Source organism: Panulirus ornatus, chromosome 17, assembly GCF_036320965.1.
Source record: "Panulirus ornatus isolate Po-2019 chromosome 17, ASM3632096v1, whole genome shotgun sequence".
Classification (NCBI taxonomy): domain Eukaryota; kingdom Metazoa; phylum Arthropoda; class Malacostraca; order Decapoda; family Palinuridae; genus Panulirus; species Panulirus ornatus.
Genome location: NC_092240.1, coordinates 4172501 through 4195133, shown reverse-complemented (window position 1 = coordinate 4195133; position 22633 = coordinate 4172501). Strand labels below are relative to the sequence as shown.

Below are 22633 nucleotides of genomic sequence, written 5' to 3'. Positions count from 1 at the left end.
CTAAAACAAAAATTTCATATAATAAAAACACCAATGAATACAATAAGCAACATTTATGGGTACAATGAATATCAACTGATTACTGAGGCAAATCCTAATGACTGTACAAACTCAAATTTTAAAATATTTGTCTATGCACCCTGTATTCATTATGTACCAATTACGTGTTTGGAAACTTGCATGACAACAATGATCATAGTGGCATAGCATGTGGTCAAGAAATTTCCTCATTATTTCCATTTCCAATAGGTGAATCAGAAACAAAGCCTTTGAAATCATTAATACACATCCTTAACCCAAGTTCAGAGTGTTAATGTGAAATGAACTTTTACACTTATAACGAGGCTTTTGCTTTTCCAAATTTCCACTTGAAGTTGCTTCATCAAGTGAGATCAATATCTCTATGCTTCTTCTGCATCCATTCCCCAATCATTCCACAAGCATTTTTCCTAAAACATCCATAGACCTATCAAATTTCTCTTCAGTAGTCTACTTTTGCTCCTTGTACCTTGAACTTTACTAACAGGCAATTTCATGATCAGCTTATCACTTGCCAAACTATCCTAAAAGAAATTTGTCCGTGTAACTTTCAAGGGATTTCTCATATTTCATCTTTTTTTTTTTTTTTTCCTCCCGCGTTTGCGAGGTAGTGCAAGGAAACAGACGAAAGAAATGGCCCAACCCACCCCCATACACATGTATATACATACGTCCACACATACCTACACAGCTTTCCATGGTTTACCCCAGACGCTTCACATGCCTTGATTCAATCCACTGACAGCACGTCAACCCTGGTATACCACATCGCTCCAATTCACTCTATTCCTTGCCCTCCTTTCACCCTCCTGCATGTTCAGGCCCCGATCACACAAAATCTTTTTCACTCCATCTTTCCACCTCCAATTTGGTCTCCCTCTTCTCCTCGTTCCCTCCACCTCCGACACATATATCCTCTTGGTCAATCTTTCCTCACTCATTCTCTCCATGTGCCCAAACCATTTCAAAACACCCTCTTCTGCTCTCTCAACCACGCTCTTTTTATTTCCACACATCTCTCTTACCCTTACGTTACTTACTCGATCAAACCACCTCACACCACACATTGTCCTCAAACATCTCATTTCCAGCACATCCATCCTCCTGCGCACAACTCTATCCATAGCCCACGCCTCGCAACCATACAACATTGTTGGAACCACTATTCCTTCAAACATACCCATTTTTGCTTTCCGAGATAATGTTCTCGACCTCCACACATTCTTCAAGGCTCCCAGAATTTTCGCCCCCTCCCCCACTCTATGATCCACTTCTGCTTCCATGGTTCCATCCGCTGCCAGATCCACTCCCAGATATCTAAAACACTTCACTTCCTCCAGTTTTTCTCCATTCAAACTCACCTCCCAATTGACTTGACCCTCAACCCTACTGTACCTAATAACCTTGCTCTTATTCACATTTACTCTTAACTTTCTTCTTTCACACACTTTACCAAACTCAGTCACCAGCTTCTGCAGTTTCTCACATGAATCAGCCACCAGTGCTGTATCATCAGCGAACAACAACTGACTCACTTCCCAAGCTCTCTCATCCCCAACAGACTTCATACTTGCCCCTCTTTCCAAAACTCTTGCATTCACCTCCCTAACAACCCCATCCATAAACAAATTAAACAACCATGGAGACATCACACACCCCTGCCGCAAACCTACATTCACTGAGAACCAATCACTTTCCTCTCTTCCTACACGTACACATGCCTTACATCCTCGATAAAAACTTTTCACTGCTTCTAACAACTTGCCTCCCACACCATATATTCTTAATACCTTCCACAGAGCATCTCTATCAACTCTATCATATGCCTTCTCCAGATCCATAAATGCTACATACAAATCCATTTGCTTTTCTAAGTATTCCTCACATACATTCTTCAAAGCAAACACCTGATCCACACATCCTCTACCACTTCTGAAACCACACTGCTCTTCCCCAATCTGATGCTCTGTACATGCCTTCACCCTCTCAATCAATACCCTCCCATATAATTTACCAGGAATACTCAACAAACTTATACCTCTGTAATTTGAGCACTCACTCTTATCCCCTTTGCCTTTGTACAATGGCACTATGCATGCATTCTGCCAATCCTCAGGCACCTCACCATGAGTCATACATACATTAAATAACCTTACCAACCAGTCAACAATACAGTCACCCCCTTTTTTAATAAATTCCACTGCAATACCATCCAAACCTGCTGCCTTGCCGGCTTTCATCTTCGCAAAGCTTTTACTACCTCTTCTCTGTTTACCAAATCATTTTCCCTAACCCTCTCACTTTGCACACCACCTACCTTCAATCTACCTTCCTGTAATAATTTCAAACATGCAAGTTATGTATTGCAATTGTCTTAATTCTGATTTATCCTTACTTTTATAAATGAAAGAGTCACAGCCATACATCAAACTCCTGTAGTCTTCAGAACTTTCAATTAACTTCAAAGGTTTCTTTCTCTCTTGCTTGCCTACTTTCAAGATTATCTTTCTCTGCCAAATTTACTGAACCTATATTAACTAAACTCATTCATAACTTCAAATTCATAACACAAAAAAGACATTATAATGATTTCCTTTTCTGTTTGAAAACTAACCTTTTTCTTTCCAGGTTTTCCTGATTTACCTAATGATGCATGAACGAATTCCACAGAAAAATTTAGGTTGACAAAATTCTCCATGCATGCCACTTTCATCAAATGCCTTTCCTGAGTCCATCGATGATGCAACAACTTTATCACTCTTAAATGCAAAAATTTGGTTAAAAACACTTCCTCCCTTCCTAAACCAATATTGTTCTTCACCAAGAAGGGGATCAATATTTTCAAAATGACCAATCATGACCCTACCATACTTCTTGCCCACTGTGCTAATGTGACATTCCTTGTAATTCTAACAAATATCTTTACTCCCCATTTCTTAACATAGTAGAATAAGGACAATTTTCATCAAGAAAAACTTGACAACTCTTCCATATTTCCATAAAGATTTTCCAAATCTGCTCCATCTTAATCATCACTCCAACTATACCCTAAGCTTTTCTATTCTTTTAAAGCTTTATCAATCCTGTTCCTAATATGTTATGCATTCCTCACCATACATGTACTTCTCTCAATTTTTGCCTCTAATCCTACTTGACCAACAAACACTTTTCTTCTATAATTTTCAGTCAGTCCTTTGAAATGCTCTCACAAACATAATCCCATCAATATCTTTCTCCAAGACTTGTTTAATGCACTCATTCCATACACATATCCCTCTAACTTTTATTTTCATCTCATCCATTATAGTTAGTTACCCATAAGATTCCCTAACCATTCTCCTGATATCCTAATTTTTTCTCAGTTTATTCATATATAACATAATTTCCAACTTTCTCATCCGGATTTTATGTATCAGACTGTGTGCCTTTTGTTCACTGCCATTTTTCAATTCTACACTTCACTACCATTCTCCGAGATTCATCTTTTCCCTCCAAACTTAACATTTCGAATAAGGCAGTTTCCATACTTCCCTTACTATCAAAAATACCAGCACAGATCTGGTGTGAACAATAACATTTGACTTGCTACATTCTTTCCACCACACACAATCATATAAGTAAATTGCAAGATATACAAAGTACAGTAACTAATTTTACTGGGTTCACTATTCCATATGACAGCATTCTGTTATTCTATAGGAAATACTTACCTACTGTACCACTGACAAAATTATCAATAGCATTAGACTTTTCTGCACGCTTCACTCCATCCTTAAATTTCATATTCAACACTCGAGGATGATGCCGCAGCCACCTACAGAATTCATGTATAAGATTAATATCAAAACTTCAAAGCATAAAAAATAACACATTTGCTAAACATTTTATTTCAAATGACATTATTGAAATATATAACTGAAAAATGAATATAAATGAAAAGCATCACTAAATATTTTCTTCATATTATGCAAATGCAAAGCATTCAGTCACAAGACAATTAGGACAACATACAGTATGACACTGATTCACCATCTGACTGAAGGGGAGTATTAAAATCAAAGATAGGACCACATCAGCACCTATTTTCCAGAGTGCAATTCACAGAAATGTAACTATGAACCATTTTATGGAGCTTGAGTCTGCTACCAGAGTCATCAACATAGATCAACCAACTCATCCACCTGTCCTCCATCGCCAACAGTCTTCAAACCCACTCCTTCTCCAAGACCCTTATGTCTACCTCCCTAACAATCCCACAAATAAATAGATTAAGCAGCCATGGAAACACTACACATCCTTGCCAAAGATCCACCCTCACCTAGAACCACTCACCCTCCTCCATTTCCTACCTCTGTTGGGTTTCTCTCTCTCTCTCTCTCTCTCTCCACCCAACCCACATATTTAGAACTTCCACAAAGCATCTCTATCTACTTCATCATATGCTTTCTCTAGATCCATAAATACCACATAAAAATCCTAGTTTCTCAAAGTATATATATATATATATATATATATATATATATATATATATATATATATATATATATATATATATATACATATATATATGTATATATATATATATATATATATATATATATATATATATATATATATATATATATATATATACATATATTTTTTTTTTGTCGCTGTCTCCCGCGTTTGCAAGGTAGCGCAAGGAAACAGACGAAAGAAATGGCCCAACCCACCCCCATACACATGTATATACATACGTCCACACACGCAAATATACAAACCTACACAGCTTTCCATGGTTTACCCCAGACGCTTCACATGCCCTGATTCAATCCACTGACAGCACGTCAACCCCGGTATACCACATCGCTCCAATGCACTCTATTCCTTGCCCTCCTTTCACCCTCCTGCATGTTCAGGCCCCGATCACACAAAATCTTTTTCACTCCATCTTTCCACCTCCAATTTGGTCTCCCACTTCTCCTCGTTCCCTCCACCTCCGACACATATATCCTCTTGGTCAATCTTTCCTCACTCATTCTCTCCATGTGACCAAACCATTTCAAAACACCCTCTTCTGCTCTCTCAACCACGCTCTTTTTATTTCCACACATCTCTCTTACCCTTACATTACTTACTCGATCAAACCACCTCACACCACACATTGTCCTCAAACATCTCATTTCCAGCACATCCATCCTCCTGCGCACAACTCTATCCTTAGCCCACGCCTCGCAACCATACAACATTGTTGGGACCACTATTCCTTCAAACATACCCATTTTTGCTTTCCGAGATAATGTTCTCGACTTCCACACATTCTTCAAGGCTCCCAGAATTTTCGCCCCCTCCCCCACCCAATGATCCACTTCCGCTTCCATGGTTCCATCCGCTTCCAGATCCACTCCCAGATATCTAAAACACTTTACTTCCTCCAGTTTTTCTCCATTCAAACTTACCTCCCAGTTGACTTGACCCTCAACCCTACTGTACCTAATTACCTTGCTCTTATTCACATTTACTCTTAACTTTCTTCTTTCACACACTTTACCAAACTCAGTCACCAGCTTCTGCAGTTTCTCACATGAATCAGCCACCAGCGCTGTATCATCAGCGAACAACAACTGACTCACTTTCCAAGCTCTCTCATCCCCAACAGACTTCATACTTGCCCCTCTTTCCAAAACTCTTGCATTCACCTCACTAACAACCCCATCCATAAACAAATTAAACAACCATGGAGACATCCCACACCCCTGCCGCAAACCTACATTCACTGAGAACCAATCACTTTCCTCTCTTCCTACACATACACATGCCTTACATCCTCGATAAAAACTTTTCACTGCTTCTAACAACTTTCCTCCCACACCATATATTCTTAATACCTTCCACAGAGCATCTCTATCAACTCTATCATATGCCTTCTCCAGATCCATAAATGCTACATACAAATCCATCTGCTTTTCTAAGTATTTCTCACATACATTCTTCAAAGCAAACACCTGATCCACACATCCTCTACCACTTCTGAAACCACACTGCTCTTCCCCAATCTGATGCTCTGTACATGCCTTCACCCTCTAAATCAATACCCTCCCATATAATTTACCAGGAATACTCAACAAACTTATACCTCTGTAATTTGAGCACTCACTCTTATCCCCTTTGCCTTTGTACAATGGCACTATGCACGCATTCTGCCAATCCTCAGGCACCTCACCATGAGTCATACATACATTAAATAACCTTACCAACCAGTCAATAATACAGTCACCCCCTTTTTTAATAAATTCCACTGCAATACCATCCAAACCTGCTGCCTTGCCGGCTTTCATCTTTCGCAAAGCTTTCACTACCTCTTCTCTGTTTACCAAATCATTTTCCCTAACCCTCTCACTCTGCACACCACCTCGACCAAAACACCCTATATCTGCCACTCTATCATCAAACACATTCAACAAACCTTCAAAATACTCACTCCATCTCCTTCTCACATCACCACTACTTGTTATCACCTCCCCATTTGTGCCCTTCACTGAAGTTCCCATTTGCTCCCTTGTCTTATGCACTTTATTCACCTCCTTCCAGTATATATATCATACAGAATTTTCAAAGCACATATCTGATCCATATATCCTCTGCCACTCCTACAGTCCTCCTTTAATCTGCACATGGACATGAAGAGTTCATTGTAAAAAAAAGTTAAGTTTTGTTGGTCAACATAATGCTTGGTCTAATCTAACTAATACTGCCTCAGTGATACACACCAGTTATTGGTTTTCTCCCCTGCAAGTCTAGTGCAATGAATGCGTGATTGCTGACCTGCACCAATACCAATCACTTGGCCAGATTTCGCATAGCACACAGAATTGGACTGTGTATACTTCACTGCAATGGTGGCAACAATAAGGTCACGAACAGAGTCCTTGCTTAGCTGAAAAGAAAATTTATCACCTACATAAGTCAAGGTTCATCTAATACTATCTTTTTTCATGAAAAAAACAAGCATAATTGTCTGCAATTTAGAGAAAGTACTTATGATAAATTTTCATTCTACAATCACTAGAATTTCAAATCTCAAACATTATACCAAATTACAATGTAAGGGCACAGAGTAAAATGAAACCCTAATCATAGGACAAAAATGACATTTAATGTATACCTCCTTGTTCTTTGTCACAATATTCTTCAGTAGGTCTGGGGTAATGGCTGCATCATTTCTCTTCTGCTCTAGAGTCAGGCCGAAGATGGTACGAGTCTCCAGAGATCTACCTTCATACCCTGGGTCCATCTGTATAAATATAAATGATCAATAATAATAATAATAATAATAATAATAATAATAATTTATCCCTGGGGATAGGGGAGAAAGAATACTTCCCACGTATTCCCTGCGTGTCATAGAAGGCGACTAAAAGGGAAGGGAGCGGGGGGCTGGAAATCCTCCCCTCTTGTTTTGTTTTTATTTTCTCCCCAAAGGAACAAAGAAGGGGGCCAGGTGAGGATATTCCCTCAAAGGCCCACTCCTCTGTCCTTAACGCTACCTCGCTAATGCGGGAAATGGCGAATAGTATGAATGAAAGAAATAACGCGGGAGACAGCGGCCAAAAAAAAAAAAAAAAAAAAAAAAAAAAAAAAAAAATTATAATAATAATCATATATTCTAATTTCATTATACTTAACTGACATCTCCCGCATTGGTGAGGTAATGCAAGGAAACAGACGAGGAATGGCCCAATACACCCATATACACATGTATATACATAAATGCCCAAACACGCATGTATACATACATACAAATTTCAATGTATACATAAATATATATATACACATACATGCACAAGTACATATCCATACTTACTGCCTTCATCCATTCCCATCACCACCAAGTTACAAATGCAAGAGCATCCCCCACATCCTAATCCGTGTGAGATAAGTGTTTGTGAAGTGATATGTGTGACAAGGAGAGACTGTATATTTGAGGACAGAATGCCAGCAGTACTTCTGTGGGTGAAGAAGAAAGAAAAGACAGCTACTGGGGTCAAAGGCTCACTATGCAGCCATGAATGAACCTCCTGATGCCCAGGTGGGTAGTACCATTAATATACCTCCTTGATTAGTGATTGCCTACCAACTACTAACTACTTGCTCTTGAACCTCCAAGTCAAATTTACAACAACTTTTTATAAAACAAGTCTGGAACCCCTTTCATTAGAAATCATATCTGAACCTACCAGCAAAGTTCAATGATCACTGTCATAATGCTGGGGTTAAACAAACATTGCAACCCATTTCCCAAACACCTAACCTGTGTACACCATTCTCTAGACATTATGCTATCTTGACACCTGTTTGCTAGTGCAAGGATAAACTGGTTATGATTTATTCAATATTATAATACAAAAGATATACGCAACTGTAGCTGAAACTTGCAGTTTTTCTTCCACATTCTTCCTTCTCTCTGTCCAGGATACATATCACAGGATCCCAAACAATGTACAAAGCCACTCAGGGTCCAAGTTACCTTTGCCCTGCTACTAACTATGGTCCTGTGCCAGTCTGGGCTTGTTAGTCAATCACATTACCTATCAAGTCTATCCAAAGTCGCTACATGGATTTCCAAGTCCTTGCTTGCTCCACCATTACCAGATGCAGGCATGAACTTCATGCTAGCCCTGTTCACACAAAGTGGTCCAGTAACAATCTACAAGATATTCTTGTAGCACAGAGGTAGTCACTTTATCCTAAGCAAATACACCCCATCCAAAACTAAATCGCAATATCCCACTTAAAGGACAAAACTTACTTGCTAAAAATTTCTCCTACACGACAAAACTGACTAAAATCTTCCCAACTCCAAAAGTTATAATGCTTGTGTTTCCCTGCTCCAAAAATTTACATCAAAGTCAACTGAATCTTGGCCATCTCCCTGCCAAAACATCACTTACTCCCACCAAATCCTACCCTTCAACCAATAAACCAAACCTTATTAATGAATCACAGCACCCATCCCATCCTTGATGTATCTCACCAACCATCCCATTCTGTGGGAGCATTAACATCCATAGTATTTAAAAAGCATCCATTCCTGCCCAGGTGAACCTCAACACCCATCCCAACCCAGATGAACCTCATCATCCATCTGGTGAACCTTTATACTAATCACATCCCAGGTGAACCTTAATACGAATTACATGCCATGTGAACCTAAGCACCCATCCTATTCCAAGTGAACCTTAAAACCCTCTCCATCCATAAGTAAACAAGTGAACCTTAAAACCCTCTCCATCCATAAGTAAACCTTAACACCTATCACATCACAGATGAACCTCAAGAACCATTCCATTCTAAGAGACTCAAAACTCATCCCATCCTTGGTGAATCTTACCACCCATCCCTTCTCGGGTAAACCTTAATACCTGTCCCATCCCAGGTGAATCTCAGAATCCCTCCCATCCTAGGTGAACATCAGAATCCATCCATCTCGCATGAATCTCAACACCTATCCGAAATAAATCTCAACATCCATCATATCTAAAGCAAACCTGTCACTCACCCAACATTTTCAAACTTCAGCAACTAGGCCTTCTCAAACAAACCTCAATCACAGACTTGCAAGCACTCATACACAACTATTCCAACACAACAATCCTCATTAATTAACCGAAACCTTGGCAATTAATCAATCACAAGTAAATCATGCCTCTAATACCCCTTAAACAAACATATCTTAACAACAAAAAAGAAAGTGAAGAAAGTCAACCACATAACTCATCCTAAGCAATTCCGAACATCTCCAAAGTACACCAACTAGCCAACAGAAAGTCACCACATACAAACCCCAGCACCAAATCGACCCCTGTAAGCCTTCGCAACTGACCCAACCCAAGTAAATTTGTCAAGCCACTCCATGACCTCAGCAGCTCACTTGACCAAATCAAATTGCTTTGCCTTTACGTCCCACTGAAAGTAAAACAATAGAAGGCTAGTAGATACTTATATGCCACTATATACTTGCTTCTGCTTTGTAAAAGTTGTAAATGTGTCCATAAATAAATGCATACATTTGTAATACGACTCAAGATGGGCAAGGTACCCTCTCAATGTACAGATTAACTGCCAATCAAAGTCATGCTGCACGATATTGACCCGTACATAAATACAACTTGCCACCTCTTGACATCGTGATAGGTTGTCATGGTTACATCTCAAAACAAGGGAAACCAGGGCGTGGTGGTGGGGAGAGGGGATTCTCCCTGGTGTAAGGGATTACTTCCCCCCGATGTAGTATCTCCCATGGTAAGCCTTCCTGGCTATCACAGCAGACCTGCATCTCACCCACTCATTCACCTCAACTGTCCGATACACCTGTGCCCACCTCAAATGTTCATCCCATCTTCCTCATACGACCAATACTCTATATACACAATCCGCCGTATGAGACCCACGTTACAAGCACCCATACCGTTAGCCACATGTGACACGTCAGGCACTCATCGCGTTGCTGCATAAATCCAATAGACGGAGCACCATCATCACTATCAAGGAAGAATTGTGGGGGGGAGTTAATCCTAACAAATTCCCCTACAGCGGAGGGATATTTGAACCTACGTCTATATATATATATATATATATATATATATATATATATTTCATACTATTCGCCATTTCCCGCGATAGCGAGGTAGCGTTAAGAACAGGGGATTGGGCCTTTGAGGGAATATCATCTCCTGGCCCCCTTCTCTGTTCCTTCTTTTGAAAAAAAAAAAAAAAAAAAAAAAAAAAAAAAAAAAAAAAAAAAAACGAGAGGGGAGGATTTCTTCTACGACACGCAGGGAATACGTGGGAAGTATTCTTACTCCCCTATCCCCAGGGATATATATATATATATATATATATATATATATATATATATATATATATATATATATATATATATATATATATATAACCTCATGACTCCCTATCAAGGAGCTTCTGCAGCACTTGAGCTGCACTACACTCGGCTGCAAGGAAAAGATGGATTCATTTGAAGTTCTTTACTGGGACTGCATTCTCTTCCAACTGATGATAATATAGTCTCCCCAAAGGTGACTTTTCACTTATAATATAACCTCATGCAGACAAGTCCAAATAACACCTATATGGATATATGTGTTTCTTTTTTTTCTTTCTTTCATACTATTCGCCACCTCCCACATTAGCGAGGCAGCATCAAGAACAGAGGACTGGGCCCCTGAGGGAACATCCCCACCTGGCCCCCCTCTCTCTTGATAGGGAGTCATGAGGTTATATGATGATATATGAGAATATATTTATATACCACACATACACACATTGTTACTGAATTCTGCTTGTATGTGTTTACAGTTCAAGCAGGAAGTCATCTTTGATAAGGCTGCATCAATGTCAGCAGAAGAAAAAAGTACATTCTCCTAAAGGACCGTATCACTTTTAATGAGACCATCTTGTATAGTATTGATTGCAGCCTTTATACAGAAGTAGCACCATGAAAGGGGTCCCGAGGTTGTGATAATTGATAATAATGATTGTGATAATGATGTAAGAGTAATAATGACTACTATCATTTCTATTGCTATTATTTTCATTATTATTCATCATTATTATTATTATTATTATTATTATTAGGCTCCAGAAGGTTTATGCTACAGCAGGAAAATTATTTATTCTTTTGGAGCAAAAAGGTGCTAAGCAAGATTATTCCTTTCCCTCCTTTGGCAATGATGCAGGCCCACCAAAGGTGTCTCCTTGCATGTGGTGTAAGCACTGGCAAGTGGAATCCAATAATTCCTTAATGATTATATATATATATATATATATATATATATATATATATATATATATATATATATATATATAATATATATATATATATATATATATATATATATATATATATATATATATATATATATATATATAGGGAGCGGGGGGCTGGAAATCCTCCCCTCTCGTTTTTTTTTTCATTTTCCAAAAGAAGGAACAGAGGGGGCCAGGTGAGGATATTCCAAAAAAGGCCCAGTCCTCTGTTCTTAACGCTACCTCGCTAACGCGGGAAATGGCGAACAGTTTAAAAGAAAAAAAAAAAAAAAAAATATATATATATATATATATATATATATATATATATATATATATATATATATATATATTCATACTATTCGCCATTTCCCGTGTTAGCGAGGTAGTGATAAGAACAGAAGACTGGGCCTTTGAGAGAACATCCTCACCTGGCCTCCTTCTCTGTATATGTATACGTTGAAATGTATAGGTATGTATACGTGCGTGTGTGGGCGTTATGTATATACATAGGCATGTGGGTGCGTTGGGCCATTCTTTCGACTAAAAGGAGAGGGAGCGGGGGCCGGAAATCCTCTCCTCCCGTTTTTAATTTTCCAAAAGGAACAGAGAAGGGGGCCAAGTGAGGATATTCCCTCTACGGCTCAGTCCTCTGTTCTTAACGCTACCTCGCTAACGTGGGAAATGGCGAATACGTATGAAAGAAAATTATATATATATATATATATATATATATATATATATATATATATATATATATTTGAACGACTGCCGTAGAATCACAGTAATGCAAGCGATCTAAGAATTTGCTGACTGCTTGTCAAGTCCATCCTGTCCTTGCTATCGAATGTACCACAACCTTAGGGGCCCCTGGAAAATGGGTCTTGTGATATTACCAGAACCCTTTCTGAAAGGAGTCTTGGGGTAATAAAGCAAATATAAAACGTAGAATAGGGCGAAGTACCTAAAGCGTCACCTATACAACAATGTCTGACGTCCAGATTCTCATGAAGCTACTCCAGCTTTCTCACGCCGAACGGTTAACTGGTTTTCGTGTATACCTTGGACAAACACGTCGTCCATTCACTTTGCCCTAACTGCCTCACACAACGGCAACCTTCCTTATACAAGCAACTCTACTCATGTGACGTAACTTCACGTGGCGTAAATCAGAATCACAATGACAAAAATATAAAATCTGAGGGAGACTGCCGAGGCTAGGAAAGTGTGCATATGAACAGCCAAAAAACCGGTAATTAGCAAGGGTTGAGGATGTCATTTATGGTAAATCTCTTCCATACAGAAAATGAAAACTGCAAAAATAAGCCATTTTCACATATAGAGTAAAATCCTTGCGTAAATATCACCAACTTAAGGGTCTATCAGTCCACACCCTGAATCTCATCACTAGTTTCATTGCTTTATATATACTTATGATACACTTAAAATAAAATTCTTTGTAAACCAACTTTATGAAGCGCAACTACATATTTGCATATCTCGGCCGTTTCTAGGCACACAATACTCCACTGACTTGCATTATCTTATGAAACTATACCTTACTCACGCATCAGTTAGTTCCCCTTATTTTCACGGTAACATTCTTACGTTTTTATTCATCCAAGGAATCATCATCTACAACTGCCTCATACTTTCATAAGATCACGCAGCTTGTTAAGTCCAGCCTCTAAACCGGTACTTGCAAGCAGCTTACGTAACACTGGACCTCAACCGGCGCCGCCAGGGTGCGCGTGACTCAGCCGCCGCCACACTAAGATTTTCTGACCGACCAGTGTGCTTCCTGCCTCTCCTGACAGTGTGTAGCCCAACTTCCTGAGAGGAATCACACGCTCGGCTCCCTAGTAAAACTAGCCTCCTAAAGCCATATTACCTTCTAATTTCGGAAGAACACAGGGTCATGGAAAACCACTGTTTATCAAATGTTGAACAGTATTACTGTACTAGAAACGTGTTTCCAATAAGTAAAGCATAAAATAAAAAATAAAGCATATCAAATGGACAAATTACATGAAACTTTGATAACTGAACTAATGGTTAAGTAAATTACAATCTACTGCGTCCAAGTTTCTTAGCACTTGTGCTTGAACAATGGCACAAAAAAAGATGTTACTACTACTGAAAAATCAAATAACTTTTACACTGCGAGTACCCCAGGATAAATATGCAAAAAAAACATAAAGCAAATTTTTTTGTATCTGCTTTTTGAAGTGGGTATCTCATGAAAGCTGGTACATTAGGTTCACCCTCTGTTTCTGAAATTCTGTGCTTAAATTGTTACCGTACAGATTACAAGGCAAATATACGGTGAATGGTGCTGCCATACTAAATACAATTTTAGCTGTATCAATTGACTCTCGTGGGGTTTTGATAAGTGCCACAGGAGCTCTGATCACGCTCCAGCAATGCGGTCAACCCTAACAACGCCGAAGGCCTGGGACATCATCGGTGCTCCATGGGTCAATCTTTAATCCATGGGTGTATTCAACGCTGGGCGCTAAGGACTTTAATATCCGAGACAAAGCTCAATACCTGTCTCAGCACTGAATATTCCAGACATCAAGGAAATATCGGCTGGAACAAATATACAAAATGAATATTGGTAACGTCAATGACCGGTGGATTTGGCTGGGTGCAAAGCCAACAGCACAACCCACTCGTGTGCATTTCACCCAAACACCTAGTTTATCAACATCCACAACACATTTCGATTTAAATTTGAAACGGACAAGTTCACAATTAAATAACCACGTTACAAACCAGGAGACTGAAATTAACAATTTTGATCACACCACTAACCATCCACTCATCCCCTGGCTGTGGGATTATGATACCCTCTTCGAATACCCAGAGCCAAACACCGAAGTCGACCAACTAGAAACAAACATGTCCGAAGGAGAGTTTTCCACATGGTCTTGGAGGGCGAATCAAACATTAGTTACAGACGAAGACTTGAGCATTAGTACCACATTTAATATGAATGGCATAGACTGGGCAGACACTACTGTAAACTTCTTGAAAGATCTTTATTCCCAGTTTCACACCAGCAAAGAACCTTGGTCTCTGCCCACCAATAACACTTCAGCTAATTATTCTTCCATTCACCTACTATTAACATCGACTCCATATTTAAAAGAGAATTATGGAAATTACTCTCATTTGAACTCCAGCAAGGACATGTCCGAATTACAACATAATGGAATACTGCACTACATTCTCTCCTCTGTAGTCATCTCCATTCTAGTGATCCTTCTCTTTGTCTCCATCGTAACAAATTCTCTCATCCTGGCCACAATACTCATTCGCAACTACTTACGCAAGACATTCTTCTCCCTGTATATAAGTCTGGCTGCCTCAGATCTCATAGCTAGTATATTTACTGTGCCTGTTGTTATTCTTTGTATTCTGAAGCCCAACGCCCTGCCACTGGAGGCGTGCACCCTGATGACAGCAGCTGTAGTCCTCACCATGTACGTGTCCGTGGGCAGCATTGCCAGTCTTTGTGCTGTGAGATGGTGGCAGTTCTACAACTTCAGTGAAATCCGTTCTTGGGAGAGAATAGCCATATGTTTCACTGTACTAGGGCTGTGGATCAGCGGCTTTGGTATTACATCTGGCTTTGTGCTTCAAGACACAAGCAATATGAACATAACCTGCAGACTTGACTACATTACTGCCATCTTCCATAAAACACTCCCTTTTACCAGTGTCTCAGTCAGTGTTGGCTTGCTTATCACATTTCTATTGAATTACCTTATTGTAAGGAAAATCAAGAAAAAGTCCATTTACTCCCACCGTCATAGAGGGTCCATGTCTAGTTTACATGCCCAAGCAGATCAGATAAAAGATCAGACTTTGAAGTCCCTCAGAGTTCAAGACAATTTCACTTCATATGTGAACACACCAAAGGAATATCAAAATATTTCCACTAGTATACTTAACTGCAACACAAACAAAACTTTCCAAAAGAATGCATCTATTCTGGAGGATGGAACCATGTATGAAACTAGAAGGAATGAAGGCCTTAAATCAAGGTCCTCAAACAATTCCACACGAGAAAGACTACCTACTAAAAAAAAAGGTGACATTTACAAGAAACTGCGTTCTGATCACATTTCACAACATCCTTCCCGTGATCCAAGGATCTTGGATACACAAAAGAAAATTTCCCCTTCCAGTGATCTGTGTTTGGACAAAGTTCTTGTCACTGCTGAAACTTTTCTGGACTTTCACTTGACGGATACAGATCAAAAGGAAAGCATTTTCAAAGGACCAACAAATGTCATGCATGACTATAAATGCTGTGAATCTGACTTGGAAAGTGAGCATTTATACGAAGTAATTGAACCTTTAGATATGCAAGAGCAAATTCCACAAAACACAGATACAAACTCTGGTAAACTACTGACTGCAGCTATTTCACTGCCTAATGCGGTGGAAAATTATTATAACACAAATCCAGTGATAAGGAAGCATCAGACAACAATAATTAACATGGCTTCTGCTCCTGATGACCATGTAGTCAAAACATTGGCATGGATTAAGAATGACAATAATTTCCTTCCTAGTCCTACTTTTAAGAATGATGCAAACAATTTCAATAAGACAACTTTTAACAACACCGAACAAACTAAGAACACCACCAAGGAAATCATGATTCAAGACTCTTTGCTTCCTCTGAAAGTTCCATTAAACTTTACAACACATACTAGAGTAGAGAATGCTCAGAGTGCCAACATTTCCACTTTCATGTCACCTAAAAATAAATGGGGGTGCATTTTTGATCCTGTACAAGAAATTTCCAAAGGAAGGAAATTTTTTCCCTTAAAGGATGTCGAAGATGCCCAGTGTCCAGACTTGTCAGCACAATCCAGTAAACAAAGCACAACACACCAGAAGTTAAGCCGTGAGCAACAAGCTGTACGAATGAATACCCTGGCTACTGCATGCACAATATCTGGATTGGTTGCTGCAAACGATTCAGAGGATGAAGAGAGATCTAATTTTGTTTTCCCAACTCCTAGGGCAGGACAAAGCAATCACGACCATTCTAGCTCTCACCCACAACCGATATCCAGTGGCAACCCACAATTTGGTATGCATCCTGTTCGCCAAAAGTGCATTCAAATTAGCTGTCATTTAATTGCAATTTTTGTTGCTGCTTACCTACCACTACTGGCATTTCAAATTGCACTATCTCAGGTGAAGAACAATTTTGCACTCTTCCTCATGATGACGTACAAGATACTTTTACAGGCCCTACATCCTACCTTTTACGTTCTTCAGAGTCCAGTCCTTACAAATGCATTAAGAAAAATGGTCAAAATATCAAGATTTTCCACACTTCACAACACAGCACATCAACAAAGAACATCTTCATTTATTCTTAAATGCCACAAACTCGGCACCCAAATTCGTCCCTCAAGCCATCCACTCAGTTCTAAGCCAGCAAGCTTCTCTGACAGCAAGATTCGCCCCTGGAGTAACACAGTTTGATGTAAGAGTGGGCCCCGTGTTCAAAAGTGAGATCTTTCCACATTTAATAATTTGGTAAGCTAAGAGTCAAATAACTGATGCCATTTCATAAAAATGGTTCTTCATTACCTTAATTTCAATTAGTTATTTGCATACAGTTAATGGCTTAAAAAATGAATAACTGTAATGTGAGGTAACAGACATACAGTTTATTTCTTAATTGATGGAAATATGCTATTGATATGGTAGTCTTAATACAAGTATTTGTGTTGTCATGTGCTACTTATAATGCAGTAGTCTTAATAAAAGTGTGTGTGTTATCAGAATAGATGTACACTATTTGAATTTTTTTTTGTCGAGTAATGTTTAAACCAAAGTTCAAAGCGATGTTCTTCAAAGGTTAATTAGGCACATTCATTCTAACTCAGAAGGTGACATTTACAAAACTCAGCACTTGTTAAGAAAGCCAACAAGAGGCTATGTACAAAATACAGCTAACCATGCCGAACAGTTAGATCATGAGTCAAACATTTTCCTATTACCCTCCATGCACAATACACAAAAAATATTAGATGTGACAGCAAGAGACCTCTGATAACTGAAATGGGCCAAGAAATGTATTATCTTTTGAAACTAAATGTACACATTTGTTCACAGATATATACTACAGAACTTGGAATTTATTCTATGGAAAAAAATCCTGGAGTTTTTATTGCCATATCTTATGTAGTAAATCTAATAATGAAAAATTTCAACTGTCCGGAAGGATACTAAGTTCAAAGTCGCATATAGTATATTGGATTAGAAAGGTGTTTCATTATCTGCACTGCAGTATAAATATTAAGGCAAAATAATGGGTAAAAATACAATTAGAAAACTATAAAAAATATCAGTAGTAAGTCCCATGGCTAAGGTGAAATTTTCTTAAAATCTGTAAACCAGGTCAAACTTTTTTATATGGGGCATACCTTGAGCAAATTTCAAACTAAAGTTAGGGGTTTTATACCATTCGATTCTAAAGATGCCACAAAATAATGGTAAAAAAAAGTTTCACGAGTATCTGATTTTAGAATTTTAAGTTATGACCAAGTTTATATTCCAGGACAAAACTTTTTATAAGGTGCACAACTCATACAGAAGAGTTATAGGTCTTATGCTAGTCAATTCTATTTTTTTCCTTCTTTCTTTTTGCAAAGAATTTGATTAAAGCCAAGACGTTTAAGACAAAAAAAGGCAGGTGTGCCAAAAAGGGTCAACCTCTTCCATTAAATACACTAAAACCTACATAACTGTGTCATAGTTAAATGTTTCCAATCCTTCGGAAAGTAGCAAAACTCCCCTCGGCCCCAGTTGGTGCTCAAAAGGGGCAAGACAATGTGCCAGGTTGAAATCAAACATAACTGCCTTAGATACCAAGAAACAACTGTATATGATTTAGATTTGCCAAGTTAAGATCAAAGCTATGTTAGAAGTGTAAGTGTGGTACAAAATAATGGATGACTGACAGACAATATGGTCCTAACACGTTTGCCATGCTATACATGACAACTGTGATTATGGAATGGTGGGAATTTGTCACAAATGGATTCTGTTTTATTTCCAAGTATCACAACCATCTTCCATGAAAACTTCACGTGTCAAAGAAAATTGGTTATAAAGAAAACCAATATTCAAACAATCTTAGATTCTTGAAAGATGCAAGTGTCAGCTCATGTAAAGAACTATGACGTGGAATAAAACAGTTACCAATTTACAAATCAAAATGTTTGTTTTTAAGCTAAGAAAAAGCATGAAGGAATCTGTTGTCTTACCTAGTTCAAAGATAGAAGAAATATGAAATATAATTAACACAAGCTATCAATGCCACTTGTTTACTCAAGTATGTGAAAGGGCAACAGGTCAGCATGAATGTGTAGGACACAAAGCTGTGCTTGGAAATGTAACCATAAACTAAATTGTCTAGATATTCTTAAATTGAGACAAATCAGAAAGCAATGATAATTCTTTGATGCTGCAAATTAAGTAATCTATGATATTGCTGGACAGCATTAATGTTGTTCTAGTAAGCACCTACCTCTGATACACTCAAGCTTATTCACCTAAATGCTAGCGTCCAAAAAATCTTGCACAGAACATTAAAGTTGTTAAACCTTTCCTTGTGGAGATAACTGGAAACCTCAGATGTCACCCGAGTTTTATCTCATAAAGGAGTTTGTAAATCCTAGTTAAATGCACTAGAAAATATTTTCACCGAAGCATTCATACACACTATGGTAATAATGAAGAGCAAAAATTTATATAAATTTTGCCTTAAACCTATATTTCATTTTTCATTATTCAGGGCTGGTATAGTGAAAAAAAGCCAATATAGCCATGTCATCGCAGTTCTTCATCCAAGGTATTGTTCAAATTGCAATCATTATCATAAATAAAAACACATTCTACATAGATTCACATGACTTGGAGAGCTGGCGAGGGACCACTTCATCAGGTACTTTGTTTTAGGTACCCTAACAGTGTATGCATGCTTTTCAAATTTCCATTTGTATGGATGCTTTTCAAGTTCCTATTATCTTAATCCATATTCTTGACTGAAGAAATCTAAAACAGAATAAAACAAAACTGCCAAGTATACCACATACCTGTAGGATACAATAGTTCCCATTTTTCTTTTTCTTAAGGAGTTCTAAGGCTTCAGCACTATATCCTGGAGCTACGACTCCATCAGACACCTGCAGAGATGATAATGTGTGATATATCACATGTACAGTACCATGGGCAACAGATATACCACTAAAAATCTAATGAAAAAAGTCTTGGTAAAAAGAAAAACTTACTTCTCTGGAGATTATTCGAGCAGTCATGATATCACATTCATCAGAAAGAGCCACAAAGTCCCCAAAGGATGACATGCGGTCTGCTCCCCTGGCCCGAGCATAAGCTGTGGCTAAGGGTGTTAGGTGCCCCAGGTCCTCTACCATGTATACTTTTGCCTGGTCCAAAAGAAAAGTGTCAAGGAAAGTGCTAGGTCATTGCAACTTTTTTTTAACATCTGTCTGATACTTAAGGTAACACCAATATCCAAGAAAGAAGATAATCTAACACTTTATTTGTGCATATAGTGTACTAGTTTGTACTAGTTTGTTTATAATCTCAACTGAAAAATACCAGAGAATTTTTTTTTTAAAAAAGCACAAAAACTGCCTGTTGTTTGTATTTTTTTATTTCCAACGACTTGCCTCAGTTTCATTGAGAGGAACAGCTACAGCAGCACCAGCAGGGGAAACATGCTTGAAGGAGGTGGCAGCAGGCAGGTCAAGAGCAGCTTTGAGCTCACGCACTAGCTGCCAACCATTGAGGGCATCACACAAATTTATGAAACCAGGTGACCCATTGACAACTGAAAAAGTAGATCTTAGTAAACATTACCTCATAAATTTTTCAAAGTCATTTGCAATTTTTTTCCTCTATTCTCCCTAAAAAAATCACAAACTTTGTAACAAATGCCGAATTGAAATATTTGCTTCAACCAGCACAATCTTTTAAATGTGCAGAATAAAAACAGAGCCACACACCCAGTTAAGCAAAAATCAAGAATCTACCACAAAGTTCACCAGAAGTCATTTGTACTTACCCTATGCTTAATTTTCAAATATTTTTGACACTTTCTACACTGTAATTGTATTTGATAATGCCACTTCTTAACTAGCCCTTGTTACACATTTCATACTTTTCACTCTATAACAGCAGACCAGGGATGTTTCCTGCCTACCACACAATCACCATCTTTATGTGCTGAACCTGTTCTGAAATCCTTCACAGACATATATAATTAAGAGGTTTAGGTATGTTAGTATCTACTGATTTCCAAGCAATCACATGAGCACAGAATTTGAATAAAAAAAAAAAATAAGTATTTATATGAGTTAATGGGAGCTAATCATCAGCTCAAAATTATTGCATCAATCAATTTTTAAATGCCAAACTTCATTCACATGTACAATATGTACATAATCTAACCAAAGGGAAAAGAGTGGGTATGGATAAGATGCCCCAACTGCCAAATGAAAGGTATTCCCCACTTCATCAACTGTCAAAATAATACAATCATGCATCTCTATATTTTCATATACTGTCTCTCTATTGCCTACAACTTAAGCCTTGAAAGCCATTCCATCATTCAGCTTCTTTCAAAGTAAATTTCACTTTCAGTTACAAACACCTAACTCTTGGCCACATTCCTAGTCCCACTTCGAATATCCTGTACCATTCTACACAGGTACATCCACTCATTATTCCCGTAAGATAGTTTCTCAATTTCCTTTTCAGTCATAATAAGCATGTATTAGCTATACTAGACATCATACTAAGCATGTATTAGTTATACTAGACATCAAAAGTAGAGATAATAAATATGAAGGGCAATAAAATTTTTAAGCATTATGTACCCTCTATATTGCTCCACATCAATCCTTACCAGTTAAAGGAAGTTTGGAGTCCTGGGTAAAGACCTGTGCAGGCTTCTGGTGTGGGTTCATACCATAGCGGAGAGTCAGTTGAGACACCCCAGCTGAGTATGTCTTCCTAAAATAGTCACTGATGTGGTGATCATATTCAGCAGTATGGGTGAAAGCCTTTAGAGCCAGCTCTTGCCTGAGAATACATGAAGTGCATGTATAAATTATGCAATTCCATGTGCCCCATTCTGTGTATCTCTGATTTTAAGGATGTGTTAAATCAGATAAAAGGCTCTTTATGATTACAAATGCACATGTGCAAAAAAAATCATCTACTGTAGAGGGATAATAAAAAAAATTCAAGCAGCATATTAACATAAAATGAAAGTGATGCTTTCATGAATATGTTTAAGTATAATAAGAACTTTAGAGGCTAAGAGCAAAATTAAGTTGCATTCATATTTTACACATGAGAGTCTTCTATGTTCAGTCATTTGCTCCAGACACAAACTCTCTAGAGGAGAAGGGAAACAGGTTGGGGGGTCAAAGTTAGACTAACATTTAAGATTTCAATTCAGAGAAAATCACACAGCAATTAAAAGAAATTCAAAAAAATTTACAACTGGAGCAGATTGTAATGAAATACAAATTTCACAGTTCTACAGCTGCTCAGAAAGCTGTTGTAAGATAAAACACTAATCTCAAGCAACTGTATAAGCTTAGACCAAAATAGCCAGCAGTCATGATTTGGATGAGTTTCTGCGAGTTTCAAGCAGGAATATATTTTGATACTACTTTGCCATTGAGCACAACTATTTCAAACAATGACTTCACTTTACTTG

The 22633-nt window shown here is 38.2% G+C and overlaps 1 protein-coding gene across 2 annotated transcripts in view; it reads right to left on the bottom strand.

Moving 5' to 3' along the window:
• LOC139754516 (bifunctional purine biosynthesis protein ATIC) overlaps window positions 1-22633 on the bottom strand; it is a 36158-nt gene that overhangs the window by 7122 nt on the left and 6403 nt on the right. Inside the window, exons 5-11 of one of the 2 annotated variants that reach the window (XM_071671806.1) lie at window positions 21812-21987; window positions 20567-20734; window positions 20172-20320; window positions 19977-20066; window positions 7184-7312; window positions 6789-6955; window positions 3750-3853 (exon numbers count right to left, since the gene is read on the bottom strand). In XM_071671806.1, coding sequence (XP_071527907.1) covers window positions 3750-3853; window positions 6789-6955; window positions 7184-7312; window positions 19977-20066; window positions 20172-20320; window positions 20567-20734; window positions 21812-21987 — 983 coding nt within the window. Of the gene's footprint in view, window positions 1-3749; window positions 3854-6788; window positions 6956-7183; window positions 7313-19976; window positions 20067-20171; window positions 20328-20566; window positions 20735-21811; window positions 21988-22633 lie in introns of both variants that reach the window. The other variant, XM_071671808.1, reaches the window with a different exon arrangement.